We start from the raw sequence: 25016 nt of genomic DNA on the forward strand, positions 1-25016 counted from the left end.
CAGGACATGTAAGGCCACGAGACAAGCCATTTGTGCAACCATTTGTCACGCTAGTTTGTATAAGCACTGGACCGGCATTATAGCCCAAACTGTGGGATTTGCATCACAATTCGCAGGGCGATGTAGTGCACTGTATGAGAGACAGATGTGTGCAGGGACCCATCACATCGCCACATTTGCAAAACCCAAATTGCATGAAAATGTACATGTCACATCTTGTTTTGTTTCTCTCTGTCCTAAATCTAACAGTGGACAAACAAATACAATACATTAGAAAAGTGTGGATGCACAGACAGATGGAATAATACAAAGCGCCTGCATGTGTGGCACCAATAAGCACACATGAACCTAATTGCAGAGGGATCTTCGCAGTGCGAACGTGCTTGGAGAGGATGTATGAATGATGTGAGGTTTGTTCACCCCGGTCTGTTTGTGTCGTAGCGTCATACTTGAACTATCTGAATCATCAAACGCTGCTCACTTGTTTGCATCAGGGCCTTCTCTTTAGTCTGTCTACAGCTGTCTGGAGGCCGTGATTCTGGTCCTGAACAGCTTGCCGTCATTGAGGGGGAAAATGAATTCCCAAGGCATCCCACAGGCCAGTGCCAGATTGGCTATCTGCCTGCTGATGTTCAGTAGCGGTTTGTCGGTGCAACAGGACAGAGATGGTTAATACTGGAGTAAATCCGCTGTAGAGTGACTTTAAACAAAGAAAATCCTCCTTTTGCAGTAGCACAGACCAATCAGTGGACACCAGAAACGCTTGCTTACGTGTTTTTGTTGCTGTTAAAATTAATGATTCACCAACTTTTTTCAGCAGCAGCTAGCTCAAGGACAGTGTGTTTGATTATATTTGTGGCGGAGATGAATTTCAGATCACATTTGACCCATGAATGCAGGAAACAATATAATTCCAAAGGATTCACATACTTTCTCTTTCCGCTGTATTTATCTAATCTAATTGTCCTTGAACAGTGGGCAGTGCTTCAGTGCAAAACAAGTGTAAGATCCTGTGTACAGATGTGGGATGATACCTCACTCTGTCATGTACATGTCAGAAAAAAAACCCAAGGGAATCCCTCAATGTCCTCCACTCAGCTATTCATGTTTGTTTAGTTTGTGGTCATGTGTGTGTTTTTGTATTTACATAGAAGTAAAGTTTCATATACACTGATCAGCCACAACATTAAGACCACTTGCCTAATATTGTGGAGATGAGCCTCGTACCATGAAAACACCCCTAATCTGTTGGGGTTTTGTGGAAATGAAATCAACTATGAGCTTTCAGGTTGTCTTTCTATTTGTTCATCTTATGTTCATGTGTATTTGTTGTTGGGGGAACTATTTCCATGTTAGCAAAGTGAGTTTCAGGTAGCTCAGTATAACTGTTGAAGAGTTACCTAAAGGTGAGAAGGATCAGGTTTGAGGCCATCTTTAGAAGGTATGTTTACACCCCTAAAAAGTTTTTGGAAAGATGGAGTCTGAAATTATGGAAGACTAAACCATAAGGTTTCAACTTACAGCCTATTTACAATGAGCCAACAGGAAAAGAGTTTGTGTTCATTATAAATGCTGTTAGATTTGATACTTCTTCTTTGGGGGAGAGAGGAGTGACATCTGTCCCCCCGTGTTGAGCAGAATTGATTGTATTGATGTAATTTTTATTTTCCACCCAGCAGTGTGTTGGTTATCTAGAAGAACTGAGGCCTCCAATGTCCCTGACAGCCTGGACAATGGGACCTCTGTGGGTTTCCTTAGGTTTCTGGCTTAGATCTTAGGGGTAGCATAGTTTGTGGGGTCGGGCATCTATGAATCAGAGCTGTTGCGGTGCATCTTGTGGATGCTCAATGAGATAGTGATCTTGGAAGTTTGGAAGCTGGACTAACAGCTCAGGGTCTGTCAATTCCTGAAGATATTCCTGAGCAGTTTGTGGCCACCTTCTTCTGCTAGGTGAGGACACTGCGTTCAGAGAGGCTGTGCTTGATCTGCAGTGATGTTTAGGTGGGCGGTACGTGTCAAAGTAACATCCACATGAATGCCGGGACTCCAGGTTTAACAGCAGAACATTGCATTTTAACGAGATGAGCAACGTTATTCACTTGACCTGTCAGTGGTTTTAATATTGTGGCTGTTCGGTATAAATATATTTGTATGTGATAATGTGCTTTCTGAACTCCGCTACATTACACACATCCAACTGAGTGCATCTGAGCATTCATTTTTGTCCATCGTGAGTGGGTGTGTACTTACAGGCTGCATTTGTGGGGTTTTTTTGTCGTCTATGCGCCTGCACGCATGCTCGCAAGTTCAGCGGGATTAGTTCTCCTCTGTATTTGCTGCCGGGCATTCCCAGGCTGCCCCAAACAATGCTGGATGTTTTTGTTACGCAGGAAAGCTGCTCACTTTTCCCCCTCCTACCAGCTCTCAATCCATCTGTTCTCTCCGTTGCTCTCACTCTATCTAACTCACTCAGTCCAGCGGAACGCAGACGCATTTGTCCCTTTTCCATCTCAGCGGAAGAAACACAAAATCAAACCAATAAAAATCCTTTTGTGACAGGGGTTTTACTCCTGGAGCTGAATGGCTTTGAGTCTTTGTGTTGTTGCGTGTGAGTTTGTGAGGGTAGCTTGTTGTACAGCTCAAATTTTTGCATCCCTGCATGTCTCGTCTGTATGTGATTGCTTCCTATTATTCCAGCCGCCTGTGAGCTGCTCCGACACACTTTTACAAACAGTGGGCAAACCAGCCGCCACCCCTCTCTTGTCCAAGTTTCCATTTAGCGCCGCAGCGGCCGGGCCTTTTAGATCAACGCTCAGCACAACACAACAGGACGTTGTACCTTGTCCGGACCACCGAGCCAATTGGTACTCAAGAGCAAAACCTGGTTGTATTGATCCACTGTGGCCTCCCTGTTGTTTCAGCTCAGCGAGCAGCGCATTGGAGGGAATGTTTGTACAGGAGTGAGTGATGTGCAGAGTGATTTAGAGCTCCCTCCAGGGTACCAGAGGAAGAGACGATTATGATAGCAGACATTTAGAGAATACATAAATGAAATAAAGTTGAGGTTGTTCGGATTCATTGATTTTTAAATGGCAACAATCTTAGCGGATAGCACTTAATAGCTGCAATGACTGAATTTAAGTTTCAGTGACTAATTTTAACAGCAGTATCACTAGCAGTGGTAGTAATAGTGGTGTGGCCGCTGCCATTGGTTTATGTTCTCACATCATTTTGATGTGCCATAGCAATGATACTCTAGTGAAATGATTCTCGAACTGAAATCCACGAAAGGTGGAAGCTTGTGGTTTCGTTTTTGACAGAGAACAAGCATTTGGCCGCTTTAATCTGCAAGTGCAGCACAGAAAACGGAACACTCTGTTTAATAGCTATGTATTAACAGATGTATGACTGTATATTTTAACAAGAACTGCCCATAGTACGAAATTCACAACTGAATTTCTGTTTATTGTCATTTTTCATGTCATATCTTTGAGAGAATTCAATGAAATGGCAAACGATGATCAGTATAGAAACAAAAATAGCATTTCCCTTCTTATTTTGGCTCTGTAGTTTTATGGAAATATGAAAGATATATTGGTTAATGAAAAACTTTTTTTAACGCAGAGGAGTTTGACTTTTTTTGTCACGGTAGGTACATCATTAACTAACGGAACAGTTCCATTTTTATTGCTGTAGGCATTTTATTGACAGTTAAAAAAAAAAAAAATTGCAGTAGGCGAACCAAAAAAAAATAACAGAACATATTTTATTTATGTTTATTCTAAATTTTTTTTTTTTATTCATGGGTTGTTGTTATTGTTTTTGAAATTAAAATGATATAATCCAGGTAAGTAGTTGCCAGCACACTCTCTGTTATTTTGTGAATGATGACAGTGGATTTTTTTTTTTTTTTCAAATATCGATTTACCTTTTGCTAACAGGAAAATGTCCTGTTTTGTATCAGTTTGTACACTATTGATTTAAATAAATTGCTTTCTTTATTTGCTGTACGTGCACCATCAAAAGTAGAAAATGTCCTGTTTTTAATATAGCTACACCAAAGAAAAAATAACATTTCTGTTTTGTATTTTTGTTTTGTTTTGCTTTTTTACTACTATAGTCACGATTAAAACACAATAAACTGTGAGCTGCCTGCACTTTTTCTATTATCTTAAGAATTTTGTTTCAAGAGTGTATTAATATGAATTTAGAAACCTCTCAAACCACCACCATTAGTATCCACTTATCTGCTGTCCTTTTTAGTGTTTTTCCCAGGTTTTTTTTTGTCAAAATGTGCACTTTGTGCTCATCTTTTTTGTCATCCATCTATATCTGCAACTGTACTAGAAATACACACTATAGAAAACAGATTCTAATATGAATTCAAGCTGACCAAACCCCTCACACTCTGACATTAATGAAACTACAAGCTTCTCAGAGTCAAATTTCAAGCTAAAATTTTGGATGGAGTATCACTTTAAGGAGCAGTGTGCTCATGTATAGAAATGTGTGTGTTGAAGCAATTTAGGGCACATGAATAATATCACAAACACTGGCGCACAAAACAATATATGGGACACACACGCTCACACACACACACTCACACAGTGCCTTCTTCTGTTAGCTGGTATATGTTGTCCCTGCCAACTGTGCTTGGCGTGCACATTAGAGCACACACATTCTGTGATGTTTCAACATGCCCCGAATGCATCACTCCTGGGTGGGGGTGGAGGGGCTGATGGCCGCAGGGCATGGCCGGAGGACATATCAGAAACCTGGCCAAAAAGACAGAGTGGAAGATGTCATTAGTGAAGCGGACATCGTGTGTTTTTACGGCAAGCATTTTACTTTTCAACCACAGGTGTAGCTGATGATAATAATGGCTGGATTCCATGCAGGTGTGTCAGGGCCGCGGTGCTGCGCATGATTACTCACTGGAACAGAGCCATCATTAATGTTATTTGTTACACTTGTGTTTTTCCTGCTATGACAAGCGAAAGTGTCTGCTGTGGAAAAAAGGCCTTTTTCTAAAAAATTGTAGCTCGAAGCAGGGAAGCGAGAGGGACGGATCATTGTATTTGTGTTTGTGAGGGGCGAGGAAGAGCGAGAGTCAGAATGATAAACCACCCCGAGCTCGCCGTCCCAGTGGGGTACCTGCTCCATTCTCCACTCTTCTTTGATCGCATTACCCGCCATTCCACTGAATCAATACATCACAGCAGCCACTGCAGATGCATCTACAGTGCCACACATATATGTCTACCTTTAGTCAAGCTTTAGATAACCAGCTAAGGTGATTTATTTGTTATTTCTAGTCTTACGCTGGGAAAAAACAAATTGCAAGTTGCTGTGGCAAATGCATGCTGGATATATTGTGAAAATTCAAACAAACTGAGTCAAATCGGACTGTTGACGATTTTACTGTGTTCAATAGTTGATATGTCTCTGAAATGCTAAAATGTCAAGCTGCTTGTCTCTATTTTTGTCAACAGTTAAAGGCACATCTTGCAAAAATCATTTCAGAGCATTAGATGGCCTGTATCCGTCAAACTTTATTGCAAAGTGTATATCCATGATATGTATTACATTTAAAGAGCATAACAGGATTTAAACAAGCAAGCAGAAATAAACTATCATTTTGTATTTGCTTTTACTGTAACATGGAACCAAATGATGGCTTTTTTAGGCATTGTGCTCATGATGACATTTTTAGATGTAATGGATGCAATGGATGCTGATTATGGATCATCAATGGATCTGTGGATTTAGATTTGTCATACAGTGTTTTCTGGTAACCTGTAGGATTTTCTGGCATTTCCCACCATTTCTCCCAGTCTGAACTGGCCAGTCCTTCAGACACCACAGTCTTTGTCACCAAATGTCACTTCTGATACACAAAGAATTGATGGTCGACTCTTTTTGGCTGACAGTGAGAAATTTCCACAGGAGGCTGTGGACACTTATGGACCCTTTGGCACTTCAAACCAAAGTGATTGAAGCTACTAGTGTAGTCACAAGGGCATCACCTTAAGTGACCAGCTCTGAACGTGGCTCAGTGAGTGTAGACTAAAAGAAGAATGATACTAAGTCTTCGAGGGTGAGTATTTGATCTCCAGGAAAGGGAATTGAACAGCCACAGCCCTGCCAGGAAATACAACTGTGTTGAGTAATAAATAAAATGAACAGAGGAGTGAACTTACACTGATCCTACATTATATTTTTACATCATAGATTATCTTCTGTGCTCATGCATTTTCTCTTTTTTCCTCTCTTTCTTGCTCTTTCAGGTGAGGAATGATCTGACTAATGAGCTGGAGAAAGCAGACATCCAGATCGCAGATACAGAAAGTTTCTCCAACGATCCCTGCGTCAATGTCAAAAAGCTCAAGGTAAGTGACTTAGTGATCTCAACTTTAGGTCTGTTTAACTTCTCTGATAAACCAAACGACTATTGATTTTTGCATCATTTAAAAAAAAAAGTTTAATTTTGCTGTTTTCTTTCTGTATTTGTGTACGAGTTGATCCTCTCTGAAGTAAATCCTGGATGATTAATATCTGATCCAGGAAATGTCTCCCTCTGACTGGACAGAGCCAGCAGTTCTCAGTGAGACTAGCTCTAATGAGCACACTGTAATGACTGGGAGGCCTGTACAGTGACCTCCAGTAACCTGCTCTGACTAATGGGTGTGTGATGGGCATTTAAGCATATACATACACACACACACACACACACACACACATCAGCAGGATTTATTTTCCCTCATCTCCTGCTCTCTCAAGTGAAATGAGATAACCAAATTAGACCACTAATCGATCAATATTGAGAGATTAGGCTGGTACATCTTTATATCAACTACTCTTGCCTTTACTGTGCATGTTGAAAACTTTGCTGGAAAGAATTACCTAAAATTCAGGTTTAATTACAGTGTAATGGCTTTACTAGTCAAACTATTTGCTAGCAGTTGAGCTTAACTGGTAGCCGTGGCACAAACGGCACAGTAGAAAAACAGAAATCGAAAAGAGTGGAGTGAAAAAAAGGATGTGTACAAGAGGAAGCGGGTTAAAAGAGACATGCATGAGAGATGACAAGACAGGGGGATGGAGACGGAACAGAAAGAAAAGCTGTCTTGCCTTGAATATATGTGCGACTTTGCATGTTGCGTGCTGACATTTTAAGCCGACACCACCCTTCCTTGATCAACTTTAAATATGCAAATGCCACAAAGTCTTTCGCAGAACGTTTGGATGCGGCGAGCAGGGGGCCTTAATGGTCTGTTTCCTGTTCATCACACTAACAGTGGTTTGCTGTCCTCCACCTTCCAACAGCTACGTAATATGATGAGGTAGAGGGTGACACAGATTTCCTTGTGAAGGCTGGTCTTTTTCTCTTTTTTATGTTTTTGGTGCACTGTTGTGCGTGTGTGGAATTGTGTGCGAGGCGGAGGAGGGATAAGGAGGGCCGTGGCGTCACAGTGCCATCCACAAATAGAGCACTCGCATCTGCGATATTCCAGCTGAAATATTCAAAAAGCAGACAGGCATGGCTGCTGCAGGGCAGTGTAACAGCCCTCTACATTTCTCTGTCGCTTTTCTGCTTTTTGTTTTTTTCGTGTCCTCTGTCCCAAGTTCCCCGCTTGCTACCGGACAGGCTGACAAAACAAAGCATCTCGAAAAACAAAAGGCAGGCTTACATACCACACTTAAACACACAAACACCTACACTTCTAATTTTAGCAATGGTTACGTTCACTCTTCCTCCGTTTGAACGTGAACGATCGATTCCAGCAGGCAGTTTAAAGACCGGAGCTTTTCACATTTTTTGTGACTCAGGGCCAATTTAGGATGCTTGCTTTCAATGGACGGCCACATGAGAAAAAATGTCCTGAAATCTAAATTAAGACCAAAACACTGTATTATTTATCAAAACTTAATTATTTATTATGCATTCAGAACTCTTGCCCCTCCAGTATGACACACCAAGGGATGGTTCATTTCTCTTTACACATTATTTTTTGTCTCACTGATGCAGCAGTTTTTGCATGACAGTGGCCCTATTTCCCAAAAAAACGTACTCTCATATACAGCTAAACCACATTCTCATTCATGTTTTGAAAGAAATGTAATGCTATTTTGAAAGAACTGGGTTTTCTCACTGAAATATAGGTTATGGTTGACACATGTTAGAAGCCTGGTTCAGTTCAGGCACCAAAATCTGGATTAAAATATGACCCTTTATATTTTTTAAGCTTCCCCTCTTTTTTCTGCTCCATTCCCATCTATGATTTGTTGACTGAAAAGGAGCGACAGTAAATCCATACAATAAATGACATGTTGATTTGAAACATGTTTGTCATCTGTCACAAACAAGCATAATCCAGCAGAAAGTACATTTCCCTCAAAACATAATTGAGAATGCGGTGTAGTTGTAAAGAGGAACCTCTGTTCGTATAATCAGTCAGTTATATTCTCAAACATGGTCTGTGAACCAACCTAAGCTTTTCCCATTTAGTTCCTGCAATATTTAAAAATAGTTTGTTCCATTTTCATTTATTTTAGTTTCCTTACAGGTTGTAAATGTAGTTTGTCTAAGTTCTGAAATCTGATAGTGAAAAGTTGGTGGCTTGAAACCACTGAACTGACAAAATAACCTTTGATTACAAAACTAATTTGTCTAATATGATTTTATATCAATGTATCACTCCTCATCAGTGTATAGTGGCAGGGAAAATACAGTGTATATTGATAAATATGTCATATTGTTAGGGAAAACATCCGTATCCACAACATGTTCAACTTATTCACTACTGTATGGCGATAACTATGGCACATTATGTAATGAAATAACTATTCTGAGATTTAACATACTGCATTGTCCTCATGGGCCTAAAGGCACACAGGATCCGCTCAAGACAAATGGCATAATTACAAGTTTGCCCATTTCATAAGGTCTTTTATTGATACTGATGAGACTGATAAAGCACCTCTGCTGGTCCAAATCTCCAAATAGCACAGAGCAGCAGCGAGAGTTTTGCAATGAACACTCAGACCTCCTCACATCCAGCATAAAGGATCAATCCACCCCATAACGTAGTTTCCGACATGCCGCTGTATGCTCTGGTGAATGCTGATATTAGACACCAGACTGTTAATTCCAGTTCAGATAATAATGCAAAATTTGCAATCATAACCATGCACTCATCCAGGATCAATTAGCGCTGACACAGTCCTATAAATCTGCCTTGCGAGCGTATGTGTTTGATCATGCCTGCACAGCACACGCTTGCTGCACAGCAATCATCACAACCAGATGGGGGGATGGTTTTAGTAGGTAAGCAACACATCGCCCAGTCTACAAATCACATTTCCCACAAGCTCGTAAAAGACCATCATTAGTGCGGCGTTTGTGTGTATGTATGCGTGCGTGGCTAATAAGCCTTAAAAGGGCCTGATTGGGCTTATGAGGTACAATATTACTCAAATCATTATCACGTATAAATCACCATTACAAAGTTACAAACAACCCTGTCACGGATAAAGCAGTCAATTCTGCCCTTAACGCTACCCTCTTTGAGAACAATTATTGTTCCAGTTATATAAAAGCTCGAGCAATGGGGGTAATTTGGAGGCCCGTGGTGCCCCAGTCCATCTGTAATGCACTAACACAACACACTCGCTCATGCCCTTGCCCACAACTACGCCGTCTTTTCATGTTGTTGCCAGGCAGGCTGGAATTCAAACCGAGGCCGCGGCCCTCAGCCATAGCTGGAGTCATTTGGGTTAAGTGCCTTTCCTTCAGGGAAGAGCAGTGTTATTTGACAGCCGCTGGCACGTCTCTCACACACTCGCTTATACGTACACACTGACACACACCACAAAATACTGCAAGAGTGAACCTCCGAAGAGTTCAGAGCTGCTACCTGCCCTTCTTACACATCTACACACGTACAAGTTGCGATGGAGCCAGAGAAGTGAGAGTTTTATACAAAACACCTCTTAAATGCCCCAGCATGCTCTTTGGCTCTGAAGAGAAACCACCGGAGCAGACTTCTGACTGAGCTGCTTGATTTTCTGAAAGCTCTCACCCTCTTTAAACACTGTCATCTATCTATCTGTCTATCTATGAGTTGAAATAAGGATGACAGTGATTGGTTGCCCCCTCTGATCTGAGGATGCATGGCATATGATAGAAACTGCCTGAGGGATGACTTGATGAACTGTATTTGGAATGACTCCTCATTATTCCGAATAGCATTAGGATACCATCGGGTCACTGAAGTTACAGCTGGTGTTCGTCACTTTGTTTTTTCAAAAAGATTTGTTCCTTTAATTTTTCCTTGCAGTGCAACCAACACCAAAAATAAGTCAGCGATGACACTAAAAGGTTTTACAGTTTTTCTCAGTCGCTTTAGTACATTTCTCGAATCATCCTCGACATTTGCAGAGCAGCAAGTGCATTTCTCAAAACAGTTCGTACAAATAGCAAGAACACCACAGATTACCTGCAAAAGCCAGTCTCTTGCTCAAAATCCTTGGTTCATCTCTCAAAAGTAAATATCTGTCAATGAACATGTCAGTGGCATCAAAATGACAAGTCTGTGTGTCATTGTGTGTGGATCAGACAGTCATATTGCTTAGTCATGTTGTCATTATAACAGTGTTCTCTGGAGGGATGTTCTGATGTAAACTATGGCTAAAGTTTTGATGGCAATTACTGTAAATTGTACGTTACACCACTGCAACCTGCATCTGTCATGGCGTGGGGGTGAACCCGAGCAGAGAGCACACAGACGAGGGACTGAGGCAAGAACAAAGGTGGATTTTATTAACAAAAAAAAAGGGGAGTGCTGGACGGGGTGGGGAACCTGGTGACTGGAATAACTGAACTAAAGGGGAGGTTGGAGGGGTGACTGTACCAGGAACCGGCGGCCTGGTTGGCGTCCTCCATGGGGTGGGTCGGCGGCGGAGAGCTGGCAGGAGGGCCTTGTTCCAGGGGGGGCAACAGGCGGGGTGTTTTCCAGAGCCGAGGGGGGCACACGGCAGGCAGAGACCCTCCACGACGAGTAGGAGATCCAGGAGCAGGCAGCAGGTCCAAGGTGAGGGAGGCAGGGGGGAGGTCTGGTCAGGGCTGGATCCGGAGTGCAGGAGATGGGAGGACAGAGCAGGTGGAACCGGGCAGCTGGGTCAGAGGAGCTAGGCAAGAGAAACAGGGTTAGTCAAGGTAAAGCTTTTCAATGGAAAAATCTCAGCAAAGGTTCAAGGCTAGATGACTGACTGCATGAGCAGAGTTTACTATCTGGCAGGGTGTGGAGTGTGCAGCCGGCTTTTATGGTGGAGATGATCATCAGGTGTGCTGCACCACAGCTGCCTGGAGTTCCATTGATGAGTGATTGGTGATAAGCAGCAGCTGGACAGAGGAGCTCTGCTGAGCTGCAGCAGGAAGGTGGAGAGAGGAATAGGAGGAAGGAGGAGGAAGGAGGATGAGGGAGGTCAGGTGGAGGCTGAAGCTGGGACAGAGGAGGGAGCCCTGACAGCATCAGTATTATTTGATCACATCTGAGACGATCCTATTGTTCGTGTGTTTATTTTGAGTCTGTTTGATCAGTCGCTTGTGTACGTATGTATGCGTGCTGTCCTGTGCTTGTATTTGCACTATACACATGCGTGTGCTCAGAAAATGGCAGAGTCTGATCCTCTTTTTTTTCCCACCAAGAAACACGCTGAATTTCCACCCAGGCAATCTGAATTATTTACCGAGTCAATCTCCAGGCCATGTGCTCCGAATCCTCATGCAAATTTGTGCTCTCCAGCCTGGTTGGCAAAGCAGTTCTACCTGCTGAGACTGTCTCTGTTGTCATGAATTTGATATTGCCTAAGTCTCTTAACTACTGGTTTTTGCCACTCAAATCCCACTTACCTTGTAGCTGCTCATGAGTTAGACACAGTGATGAAATTACAGTGCATGCAACATGGCTGATTTGTACCATTTGTACGCACAGTTTGATGTGATGGCAGCATCACACAGAAGAAAACTGTTCCTAAAGCAGATGCAGTTTTTTTTTACTAATGGCTTTATAGCCTATAAAAAAGTGCCAGTGCACCATAGACAAATCCTGACTGTATAATAATGCAGTTTTATATCATACAAACTGCACTGGGATATTTCACGTTTTAAGCAAATATATTTTTCTCTTTTCAGGACAACGACGTGAGAATCATCATTGGCCAGTTTGACGAGAACCTGGCCTCCAAAGTCTTCTGCTGTGTAAGTCGTTGATCCACACTCAGTTATACATGACGGCTTGGATATCAACTTTGCTGACGCTGTAAATCAGCATCTTGCCAATTTATATCAAAGAATGGCTTTTGTTTGAAATACGGTTGGATGCTGTGCTGCTTTGAATACAAAATTGGAGCATGAAATGATCTGGCTTCTGGCATTTATTTGAATATTTATTAGTAAAATATATTGTGTCCAAAGCAGACAGAAGCTCATTTTGTCCATTTAGAATTAGACCTAGATGAATTTATCACCAAACTGTTTGACTTTAGATAATTTGATCTCATTTTATGTTTGACAATTTGGGGTCAGTTCAAGATTTAACAGAAATTTCCCAGGGTCAGTTGACACTAGAAGCAAACAATCAGGAAAGACAGCAAATCTTATTAAGTAAGAGAACTTAACCTGTATCTGACTGCTGCGATGTGGCTTCATCTTCTATTTTACACTCCTCTCCTCCTAGGCGTATAACCTGAACATGTTTGGCAGTAAATACCAGTGGATTATCCCCGGCTGGTACCAGGGCAACTGGTGGGAACAAGCCAACACCACCAACTGCACCACCAAGAAGCTGCTCACGGCAATGGAAGGATACATCAGTGTGGATTTTGAGCCGCTCAGCGCTCGGCAAATCAAGGGCATCTCTGGCAGGGTGAGTGGCATCAATTGCAACCTTATTTCCTCTAATTTTATATCTCATTTAGGTAGAAAGTAAATCTAAGTCTATACCTTTTTAAGATACGCTTACATTACTAAACAACATATTTAGAATGAAAGTGATGGGCGTTTTCTCAGCTTAGTAAAGTCTTACTTCTGTTTCAGACCCCTAAGGAGTACGAGAGGGAGTACAGTCGAGAGCTTCAGCAGAAAGGTGTGGAGGCAAGCAAGTTTCATGGCTTTGCCTATGATGGGATCTGGGTCATCGCTAAAACCTTCTTTCGAGTGATGGAACTGCTTCGGATAAAACAACGGCAGAATGTCTACCACAACTTCACCGTGGATGACCGCGAAGTAGGAAAAATGGTGCTAGATGTCATGAATGAGACCAACTTCTATGGTGTTACGGTAAGTTATGGCGCAGCACATTACGTAAAGTATGGCATAATACAATAATGATCTGAAATTTATGGAGGTGAAACGGGTTTCTCTTACTTTACTCATTTCCATACTGTAGGTGCACCTGCTGTCTGCACTTAGTTGACATATGCAAATACAAGGATACTCGCCAGACACACTAAATCTATACATTACATGTGGTCCAAGGTTTCTTTTAATCATTGATGAGGCACACACAGTGCAGTGCAGTGCAGACAGACAGACACCCATATGTATATATAGTGCACATACAGATATATTTAAAGCCAAACGGTCAAAATATCCAACTGCTGATGAATAAGTGAAGTAGTTCAATCAAACAGTTCTAAAAGTTCATGCATGCAAACACTCTATTAAGTAACGTGTGTTTGTGTGGAGTGCAATGATGTCGGAACAGCACACGAAGGGCATTAATCACTGCTCTGCGAAACTGGAAGTATGTTTGCAAAGAATGTTATTTAGCCATCCTTGTCTCTGAATGAAGCCTGAGGTGATGTCATTTGGTGCTACTGACTCACTTCACTGCGTTGGAGATTGATCCTGGTGGCTGTGCAAGCGGCAAACAATGCGTATCCATGTCTCTCTGTGTGTGCATGTGTGTGTATGTGTGTGTGTGTCACTCTCACTTCCTATAGAGCTGTTAGGATAGAATATCTTCTGTTCCTCCATAAAGGCCACTCTGTTATTAGAGGATGCCATGCTGCTCCCAGCCTGGACAGCCTGCAGGCATGCAGGGCCTGACAGTACAGCAGGACATTATTATAATATCATAGGCATAATTGGATTTGCAAAAAATGGCCTGAACTCCAACGAAGGATAAAAAAGAAAGAGCTGTACTGAAAATTGTACGAGTTGACTAAGATAGAGGTACAGATTCAAATACAGCAGAGATGCTAACAGAACAAGGAAGAAAAAGGGGAAGAAAATAGCTTTTGAGAAAATCAGCTACTGGCTTGTATTATTGTGAGGCCCTTTGTGACTCATGTTCCAGGGGGTTTGTATGCGTTGCAGCACTGACGAAATCCTACGTCATCATTTCTCGTCCCTCTGCTCTCACCTGTCTCAGCACAGACCTACTCAGGGCTGCTGATTAGGAGCAGCCTGACATTGAGGCTTTCCTCAGAGACTCAGGGAAGCAAAGCATTGCAGGAATATCGATGGGCCTGTAATATTTCATTTTTATTCCAGGCATAGAGAGGATGAAGTCTTGTTATGCTGGTTGAGAGGGCTAACAATCTTACACTCCCTTTTCATGCATTTACTGACTCATTGATCTTGCATATGCAGTCATCACATTTACTCACACGTTTAGGTAGAGTACTTCAATGAATCAATCAAGAGTCCCAAGTAAAATTATTAGTATGTGCTGCAATTTTGTGGTCATTTTGAAGAATGCTCTTTTTAGTGTCCCATTTTAAAAATAAGATAAAAAAAAAGTTTAATGACATTGAAGTTGGCTTGATTTCTGGACTCACTGGGCACAGAAATCCCATGTTAACCTTTCAGCACATGTAATTCAAGTCATCTGAAAAGGAAATAACTAGATTTCTATTTCAGGATTTAGAAAATCTAGCTCATGACAGGAGACTTTAGCCAATCACAGGTCTATATTACCAGAGCTGGTGAACACCTGTTTCGGATGTTATCAGCCCATTAAACGGCCATTATCATCTTGGATTATTCCCATATATACAGGCCAGTAGGGACCTTCTCCACCTTCCAGTAGACTCAGCAGGCGTGTTATCACACCATTTAAATAGAACTCCATCATCACCTCATTAAATGGCAGTAGAGCCATAATGGGATTTTTTTTGTTACTTACGTAGACGAAATAAGTCAACATTAGACATAGGGCAGGATGTAACTTTTAGCACCAGCATTACTCGGTTGTTTTTAGGAACCAAAATTACTTGCTTGGATCAAAATCATGGTTTGGGTTTGATATGCTTAAAACGTGTTACAAAGCTCCATTTTGTACATTTCCACAGTGACGAGATTTTATTTGCACTTTCTGGAATAACTTTCTGTTTATCAATGATCAGAATGGATGGTAATGAGCCTTCTGGCCTGCTAGAAGGTGGAGGAGGTGGCTTCTTGCCTATACATATTGGAATTGTGTGCAATGCAATGATAATGGCTATTTAATAGGCCGATAACGGCCAAATCAGGTGGGGTGAGATGGTATAAACAGCAACAAAGTCTGCACTGTAATTAAGATGTGGTGCAATGTGTTAGATTAAGAAATTTCACTAGGGAGAGCGAGATTTGCATTTGAAGATTGTGTTCATCTTCTAGGAGAGGTTAAGAACCAACAGGATAGAGGGGTGAAAAACGACAGGAGGACGAAAATTTCATTCATGTCAAATTCTGTCTTTTCTTTGTTTTTATTTTACGGTCTACGGCACCTTTAAGTGATTGTGGCTTCTTTAAGTGTAGTACTTTAATATTCAGTATTACTTTTGACTTCAGGAAGTCATCACTGATGTCCCCTTTTTGTCAGTGAATCCCATGGATATAGCTGCATTTTATCCCTGAGAGTTTGACCTTGTGGTAGTGATGAAGCGATGTAAATGATGTAGAAATAAGGAAATTACCCACTTAATGTTGAGATTTTCAAGAGTGCACAGTTTTTACATTAACAATCTGCAGATATTGTATTAATGGCAAATAGTTACAGTTTAAATAACTGCACGAAATCTGCATAGTCTTGTTTTGCTGATGTCCTGAAGAAAAATCTATTATGTACAGAATATTCTTTACCCAGCTAAATTCCTTTCATAATGATTTAACTGCAGCAATCCTCTGAAGAATAACAAGATTCTGAGCCAGAATATTGTGCACATGGTAAACAGTGGCATTGCAAAATAATTAGATGCATCTTTGTACCAATAGATTTAAGATCTGTTGACTGTTATGGCTGTTCTTATAAGGGATTACATGAAATGAGATCAAAAGCCTTCCCTGTGTGTGGCACACACTTAGCACATAGAAACTTCCACCCACACATGGCCAAGACATAGGGAGGCAATTTCCCTTCCACACTGCATACATCTTTAATGCTATTTTCAAAAGCTGCTATTATACAACTCGCACGCCTTGCTTATGAATTGTTCTGGGTTGACAATTCAGTTATTCCACGTGCAAGCGCCAGTGAAATGACAATTTCTGGCTGCTTACACTTAGTTTTGACGTGATCTGTGCTTCATCACAGCAGGTCATACCCTCACTTGAGCCTCGTGTCTTTCCTGATGTCATGACTTTTATGCTGCGTGTTTGCTGTGTACACACATGTCTCACGGGACCAAACCGTGTCCATTCTGTGCTGATCTCCGTCCTGCTGCTGAATCAGTAGCCATGGCAGCTGCAGCAGCAGCAGGAGAGTGATCATTGAGGGCTCCATAGTATCGATCCGGCGGCTGTCAGGGCCACAGAGAAGAAGGCTGACATTAGCTGGGATAGACTTCCAGGGCATAGAGAGTTGCTCGAACCCCAGAATGATGTACGCTGGAATCTAGTTGATAGGGATGCACAGGAAAGACACAGCAGATGGAGGATGACAAGTGTGTGGGTTTGTTTTTTTATATGTGGTCACCGTGTTGGTATCAGTGTCTTTCCTGGGAATGGTGAGTAGCGCAGCCTGAGGCTTGACAGTTGCCTCAAAAAGATACACTGAGGTGAGAGAGAGGGGAGGAGGATTATGTGCATCTGTTTTTTTTCCTTTACTTTGTTTATGCGTGTGAATAACAGTTGCATTCACATGAACTGTGTTCCTGCCGTGAAACCCTGAAAAGCCCAGAGGATGTCACACCTGCAGCCCACAGTCTGACATCTCATTTGACCCCAGCACTCCTGTCACTGACAGTATTCTCACCTCCACAGACAAAGTGGTACACGGACGCCTCCACCGTCTCACCTCCGACAGACACTTTCACACACACATACATGCCTAGACACAGTGATTGCGCCATCAGCCACCACTGTGACACAGGACCAAACGTCCTTTGAAGATTAGACAAGGGACACCTGTCCAGGGCAATACTCTCCAGGGAGGGTGCCTCAACTGCATGATAGCTTGTTGTAGAAAGAGGCTTTCCAATGGGTTCTTAATTCAATCTTTGTAGAGTAGGCATTTGTTTCCAATTAAGATTGCCAGAGTCAGCGCCTCGGCATACGCTTTGCATATTCTACAAACTGTGTATGCACTTGAGAGAACAAATTGGAGGCTGTTAAAACAACTGCATGCAATTTCACTAAGGTTTGTGATAGTTCCACTTTTGCTGATGTGAAGGGCAATTATGGTGGAAATGTTAATGCAGAGTGAGGGCATCTGTAGCACATGCAGTTACTTTAGAAATGTGGATACATACACTCGGAGCCGTTATAGGTTCAAGTCAAGTTCCACTATTATCAACCCATAGTGCCTGATGCTATTTACGCACCAAACCTAACTGAATGTAATACCTAATGAGCTGAACTGAGGTACACTGTACTGTCCTACTTACATGTCAGCCACAGTTGACGAGTCAGACTGACACAGTAGTGTGAAATTGGTAACAGAGGATGTGTTGGTACATCAGTGAGGTAAAAGCAGCAGCACAGGAGACTGGGTGTCCCGGTAGCAGCTCACACGTGTACACATTACCAGGGATGCATGCATGTACAGCGGCATAACATGACACCATGTTAGGGGCATAGACACATATGCGTACGCACACTCAGACAAACATCAAAGATGCCACACAAAGACTGGGATTCAAACAGAGGGGTGGGATGCTGCTCTGCTACTTCAAAGCTTGACATCTTTTTGAGGCGAAATTGGTTCTCTAGCTTCCTCCCCTCCACGCATATTTCACCTCAGCTGTCTTTTAATCATCTATCTATCTATCTATCTGTCTGTCTGTCTGTCTGTCTGTCTGTCTGTCTGTCTTTACCTGTTTTGTTAGCCAACCACTAATATGTAAACCCTGTTAAATGCGTAATTAAGGAGCTCTGTAAGCAGATGGTGGGCTGAATTAATTGAACGGTCTTGGTAGAAGAAGCGGGAGAGAGAGATAAAGAGAGGATGGAGTGGGAAGGAGAAAATAGAGCAGGGAAGGAAAAAAATTGAGAAAAACCACATGGGAAAAATTAGAAATAGAGAAAAGGAGAAAAGATAAAGTGGCAGAGGCACAATTTGATTTGAATGTCTTACGATATTGCCAAAAGTTGAATTGCTTTTGTCTACCTTGTGTGCATTTGCCAGACGCTTCCTGCCTTGAAATTGGTTATCGTGCTCCTGTGGAGTTTAAATCAGAGACTTTTGATAGTTATTTTTTGTCATTTTAAGGCGGTTGTTTGACCGCTAAACACATCTTTGTATCCATATGGAGAACTAAAGTGCAGAATTGACTTTGACTGAGTTCCACACACTTTTCTGTATCCAAATGTGGGATGCACTTAAAGAATTGTTTTTTGTTTTTTTTTTTAAATGCTGTCTGAACCCAGATTCGTACAAATGCTAAGTGAGCAAGCACAGTTAAATCAGGCAGCCCTGCTGACCTGATGTTATTAGCAAATGAATTGGCTGAAGGATAATTTTGTTTACCTCTATAAACAGATCAATTTTGGCCAGTTCCAATCAAAGATGCAGTGTGATGCAACGTGCAGGAGCCGAGAATGTGGCCTTTATTTCTGCCAGCGTTCCAGTTTGAGGAAAACACTATGCATGAATTTAGTTGAACTAAGGGTTTTTTGTTTCCTGCTGAATTCACTTATTTGCTTAAGCTGCTTCTTCTTCAGCAGAATAGATGGTTTTAAAAACTGGAAATGTGTATGGATTGTATGTGTGATTCTTAACTTGCATTACGTAAATATACATCTTATATTTCTGCATTTGCTTTCTTTTAGGGCCAAGTCATGTTTCGTAATGGAGAGAGGATGGGCACAATAAAATTCAACCAGTTTCAAGGTACGTATGACACTGCTACTACTCTGTTCCTCAGATTAACCTGTCCTGATTTTCTCTTTAAGTTTTGCATAGAGACATTACAGCCCCTTTAAGGTCATTGATAAAACTCCCGAAAAACTCATATCCATCCATCAAAATCACACATTTAAAAGTTTTTACCATGAAAATAATCCCTTACTATCTTAAAATGGCTTAGATGTAACTCTGTTGCTGTCTTCAGAATGTGGAGATTTATGAAGTCCCCAATTCTTTCTCTCTCTGGCAGTACATTAGTTCCACTACAACTATGTTAAAACACTGTAAAACTACACAATGACAAGTTGTGATACTGGAGTAATTCAGCCATATGTTTGAATTGGAAACTGATTCCAGATAACAACAACAACAACAACAACAACAACAATAATATAGTAAGTCCCACCCTGCAAGCTGACAGGATTGGTTCCTTGGGTTTCTTTTCTCTCATATAAAACCCTGGTTGTGTGTATCTCTGTTTTGAGACTGTCATAGATACTAAACGTGTCCTCTAGCATTAACCACCCCCCCTTCTAAAGAACAACAAATAGAGACCTATGAACAGGTGAAAAGCCGCTTTGGTGCTAATTTTGAGTGGAAAACAGTGATTCAAAGCATCAGAAACTGTATTTTGCTGTACTGATATATGTCCTGTGCTCCACTGAGCTGCATCTAGCATTATTGCCATAATATATTGAATCCCCACAGTTGTTTTCAGAAATTTTGCGGGATTACCACAGCTGTTTTGCCATTGTTAATACACAAGCACCTTTGATGGATCCTGACCAAGAGGGCTTAAGACAAGCTGCAGCTGAGTCATATTTATAAGAAAGAGAGGCTGAAATATGTTTTGCTTTTGAAGTCGGGCGCTTTGTACACACATTTATCATGTTGGTTTTCTGGAGAGGATTATTCACATGACTTTAAGGGCTGTTTGTCAGAAAAATAAACACAAACCGTTTTTTGTTTTTTTTTTCTGGTGAGGAAAGTCTCTGCAAGCCTTTCTGTGCAGAGCTGCATACAATATATGGCTGCAGGATAGGTTGACTTTAAATTGCTAAGCTCTTTACTGTGCTTGCTCTCCTCTGTGGTTGCAGGATGTATGTATGGACAATGAATCTTTGTATGGGAAAACATGCCTCAGTTTTCTTTTATACACTAGCATCATCCTGAGGTTGTTTTTGAGTCAGCAGGGCCTGCTGAGTGAGAGAATAACCCCGAGATTGCATCTCAGTGCAGGGGATTCCCAGCTCCCAGGCTTCCCAGACTATATGTAGCACACTGCATGGTGCTGTTCAGTCCGCTCTGCCTTACCATCTTATCTTCCTGACTGCAGAGGGGCTTGATCCCTCTGGCTGCTTACTTCACACACCACCAGAGTGTGTGCGCATGTGTTTTCTCTCTGAGAGCAGAAGAACTATAGAGGGCAGTATGAGTGTGCTGATCCTCATGCAGTAGATCAGGTTTGCATGCTTTTGCGCGGGTGAAAGAGATTCTGTTTGGTGGGTTGAATTTCTTTTTACCTAGGAGATGGTCAGGCAGCTGGTCTAAATGAGGAATTTACAGCTTTGGATTATTATGAAAGGAATAATAATAATTGTTTTTATTATTGCAAAATGCTTTACAGACAGGGCAAGAAAGAAAAGAAGGATACTCAGGACTAACATTGAGCGGCAGAAGATTTGTCAGTCCAAACATGGTAGAAGATACTCGTATAACAACACCAGATAAAATATTGAAGTGCTACATCCAAGTAGAACAAGTGGGATAAAAGGAAAATACTATAAACACAAGGCTATACATGATAATAATCATAATAATAGTAAATAAGTAAAATTGATACATAAATAAGTAAATAAAGGGTAAAAGAGAATTAAATAAACAATTAAATGAATAAAGAAAAAATGAAAATAGACAACATCACATGAAATGTGATCAGATATGAAGGAAACGGACCTTTAAGTAAATGTTACCATGACTAGTTGTAGTCACACGTTCCTATTCATTTATGACATACTGTATGTCTGCCCACTTTCTTGTCTCTCCGTCGCTTCTCTCCCACCTTGTTGTCCACTATGTTCTCCAGCATGCCTTCACCTCCATCATATCCTCCTCCTGTTCTCGATATCTCTCCCTATCTTCTCACAGCTTTGTGATATCTCCTCCATCCCCGCTTAACCTTCACTCCATCAATTCTTCCTCATTTGTCAGGGATTGTGAATTTGTCACCCCTTTTGACATACCAAGAGCCTGAGCAGGGTGGAAGGGGAGAGAAGAGGGAGAGCCCCGGCTTTAATATTTCAAAAGGGAGTGATCCTCAACATGACCCTATCATCTGTCCTCATCCTTTGATCCTCCATTTTACCCTGTCAGACTTTTTTAGTCTGGGGCCTCGATGGCTCTTTTTTCCACTGTCTCTCATGGGGATAAAACATAGGTCCTGACCAGAGGTCTTGATCGCAGTCCCTCTGAGTACAGACCTTAAATCAACGCGTTACCCGGCATGGTTGATAAGGAAACATTGCCTTTGTTATTCTGTGTATCAGTAAGATGAAGATGTAACATGTGTGTGGTTAAAAGGTTAAGATGTTTTAGATCTTTATCTGATAGGACTTGCCATCTACAACATACAACCCTCAGGTAGGAATTAATTTCCTGCTTCCATCATCTTCTGCAGGAATTTGAAATGGCAACACCCCTGCTGGTGTCGGTATACCTCCAGGCAATAGTCTCCTCTCAGTCCTTTCAACTTAAATAGCTCACTAGAATACTATTGAACTGTACCAGCAGTGCTTTTTTTTTTTTTTTTTTTAAAGGAAGCAACTTTTTTTTTTCAGTGTTGGAATTTCACAGATCCAACATCACACAAAATGAAATGAACTCTATCAAAGACAAACTAATGTGAGTCTCAGAAAAAAAAAACCCTCCAAATTACCTTAATCACATTTACAAACACTGCTGCAAAGATGGGTCAGACTGTATAGATAAAATGGATGCTTGGTAATCAGCAAAGAGATTTACTGTGAATGAGGACTGGCAATTGACTCTTCACTATTTAAGCTGCTAAATCAGCATGAGGGCCCACCCCAGCTAGGTTAAATTATCTGCATCTGAGTTGCAGGTGCATCAAAGAACTTTGTATGTTTTAGCATGGGTAATGGAACAGTATTTAAAAAAGATACATTTTATCAAGTTATTTAAAAGATGTCATTTACTGTGCATGTTGCAGATTGTCAGGCAGGAAGATGCAGAGCTAAGGGATCCTGACTAAAAAAGTCTGTAAAGGCCACCTTTAGTCTTGAACTGGTTCTTAGGAATAGTCGTTCCTGTGGAAGTGAGCGTACCCACTGGCTCATACTGCTATACAGAGTGAAGACCTGAAATGTTGTCAGTCTGGTCCATAAAACCTACAAATGAGTTCCAAAATTTACTCGTAACCAGTGAAGAGAGACTAAAAGAGAACTAACATGCTTTAACATTTACTCCTGTATTGTGTTCATTTGTTTGGTGTGGGCATTGTACTTAATTTACCAAATAATGAACTTACCTGCTACATTCAAGCAAGATATATTGCACTTCACTTCATACTCCACTTTTGCCTGAGAGCTGTACTTATTAGTTACATTGCAGGATACAGTTTTAAAAATCTATAATGAGCATATAAGTACACTGTAAAAATAAAGAAAGAAAGAAAAATAGTTTGTGTTCCTTTTATTTTGCAGATTTTTCCATATTTTTTGAAATATACAAAAATTTAAATACAAAAATAAACAGTTATTTACATGTCTAATGTAAACCAACATTAAAAACCTATAGCAGTGAATAACCAAAACATTTCAACTTTTTGAAAGTAATTTAAAATTTTTTTGACATTTAGGGTAAATTTATCATAATTTCACATATATTTCCTTTTTATTTAATACATGGGCATGAAAAATTGAATTTTGACATTGCAAATATAATTCAAAAAATTATATGCAATTAGTTACTATTAACAGAAAGAAAAATGTGCTGTAATTTTACATAGATTTGTTCGTTAAATGATCAATCCATCTATTTTATATATTATTGTATATATTGGAAAATTTATTTTACTATTATTTTTCTACAAGATAGTTATTGTCTGTTATTTTACTTTTTTTGGTGCCTCAGGTGTTGCAAGATTATTGGGTTTTTTATCTTTTTTTTTTAAAAACAATGTAACAATCCATTTTGGTGCAGAAATTAATCTTTATAACAGCATTTAAAATGCTTACAATTGTCTCCAGCATCCAGTTTTTTTTTTTTCAAATGTTTTTCTAAAAGTTAGGAGCTATAGTTATGAATAAATGATACTCAAACAAGAATGGATAGATTATTAATTATTTTGATTTAGTCTTCTGGTGATAATTTCCAGCACCACAGTCTATAAAATGAACAAGATAAACTATAATGTCCATGTACTCTATAATAAAAGAACATTTGCATGCAGTGTGGATCTCTGATGCCTTTTTAATGGGTTTTGTAACATCATTCGACAGCCTATAGGAACCAGTAATATCACCACTGAAATTAAAGGTCGTCTCATATTCAAAAACCAATTCATCACTGTGTTTACAGTTGTTATATGGTGACTAATCAAAGAAAAAGGCATGAAATATCATTGTGCAGACTGAGCGACAGGTTGAATTTAACAGCCTGCTGCAGCCATCCATCTTCCCTGTTGGGATAGAGTGCTGTGATAGCATTTTAGCATCTCAAAGGAGGGATGCTGATACACAATCCCTTCTGCTGTTTACTCTCTAACAAAGGACATGGTCAGTGATCCTCATTCAGCCCGGATAAGGCTGAGAAATACAAATCCTGACTGTGTACGCACGTTTAATTTGCTGTGCTAAAATTGTCATGTAAAGTCTGACGTTCTCAATATTTGCTGATGCTTTGATGTCAGAGCTGGAGATCAAATGAGGTGATTCACAGAGAGCAAAGTAGAGGGGAACGAGATGCCCTGTGATGCTGCTATAGCTGATGTTGTCTGTCATTTTCCTAGTCAAGGACATTGCTGCCACAGAGTTCAATGGACCTGTAAGAGTGATAACGGAGAGGAGCAGACAGATTTGTGCATGCACACCAGAAGAAATTGCAGGCTGTGTGTGGTGCTCACAAAAAAAAAAGAATCAGAATAATCTGTTCCTTCTTCCTATCCCCTTCTTCTTCTTTCCTCCCTAGTGTATACTCTAAGTGAGTAATCTTTATGAGTGAAAGCCCAGGTTTGTCTGACAAGGTCATGCTTCCTCCAATATTACACCTGAGAGACTCATCGTTGTTTCTAAAAGCGAACGCTAAATCCTGGAATAGCTGTGAGACGGAGAGCCAGTGATGTTTACTGGATGGGGTTAAGAGCAGTTTAGGATCCTTTAGCTGAATGTAGGAAATAGTAAAGCCAATGTAGATTTGAATATAAAAGTATGGTTGCATGTGTTTATTGTTTCCTCGAATATCAGTTGATGATTCCTATAGAAGTGATGTTTTTGCTGCTTTTGAGCTTTTTAATGTCTTTGCTGGTTTGTGTGACGTCTGTGTTTCATTGACCTCGAGGTTTAATTTTGGTAAAATAAATGAGAACGTGAAACTGTATATAGCAAGAGGATCACTTCTGAGCCATATAAGCTGCAATTGAAAGATATTAATACTGGGTGCCTT

The 25016-nt window shown here is 40.8% G+C and overlaps 1 protein-coding gene across 1 annotated transcript in view; it reads left to right on the forward strand.

Moving 5' to 3' along the window:
- The window catches only part of gabbr2 (gamma-aminobutyric acid (GABA) B receptor, 2), a 195000-nt gene that overhangs the window by 99123 nt on the left and 70861 nt on the right, over window positions 1-25016 (forward strand). The window contains exons 4-8 of the mRNA XM_055017991.1: window positions 6288-6389; window positions 12197-12262; window positions 12741-12929; window positions 13100-13342; window positions 19259-19319. Coding sequence (XP_054873966.1) covers window positions 6288-6389; window positions 12197-12262; window positions 12741-12929; window positions 13100-13342; window positions 19259-19319 — 661 coding nt within the window. The remainder of the gene's footprint in view (window positions 1-6287; window positions 6390-12196; window positions 12263-12740; window positions 12930-13099; window positions 13343-19258; window positions 19320-25016) is intronic.

This window comes from Amphiprion ocellaris, chromosome 15, assembly GCF_022539595.1.
Source record: "Amphiprion ocellaris isolate individual 3 ecotype Okinawa chromosome 15, ASM2253959v1, whole genome shotgun sequence".
NCBI classification, from domain to species: Eukaryota; Metazoa; Chordata; class Actinopteri; family Pomacentridae; genus Amphiprion; species Amphiprion ocellaris.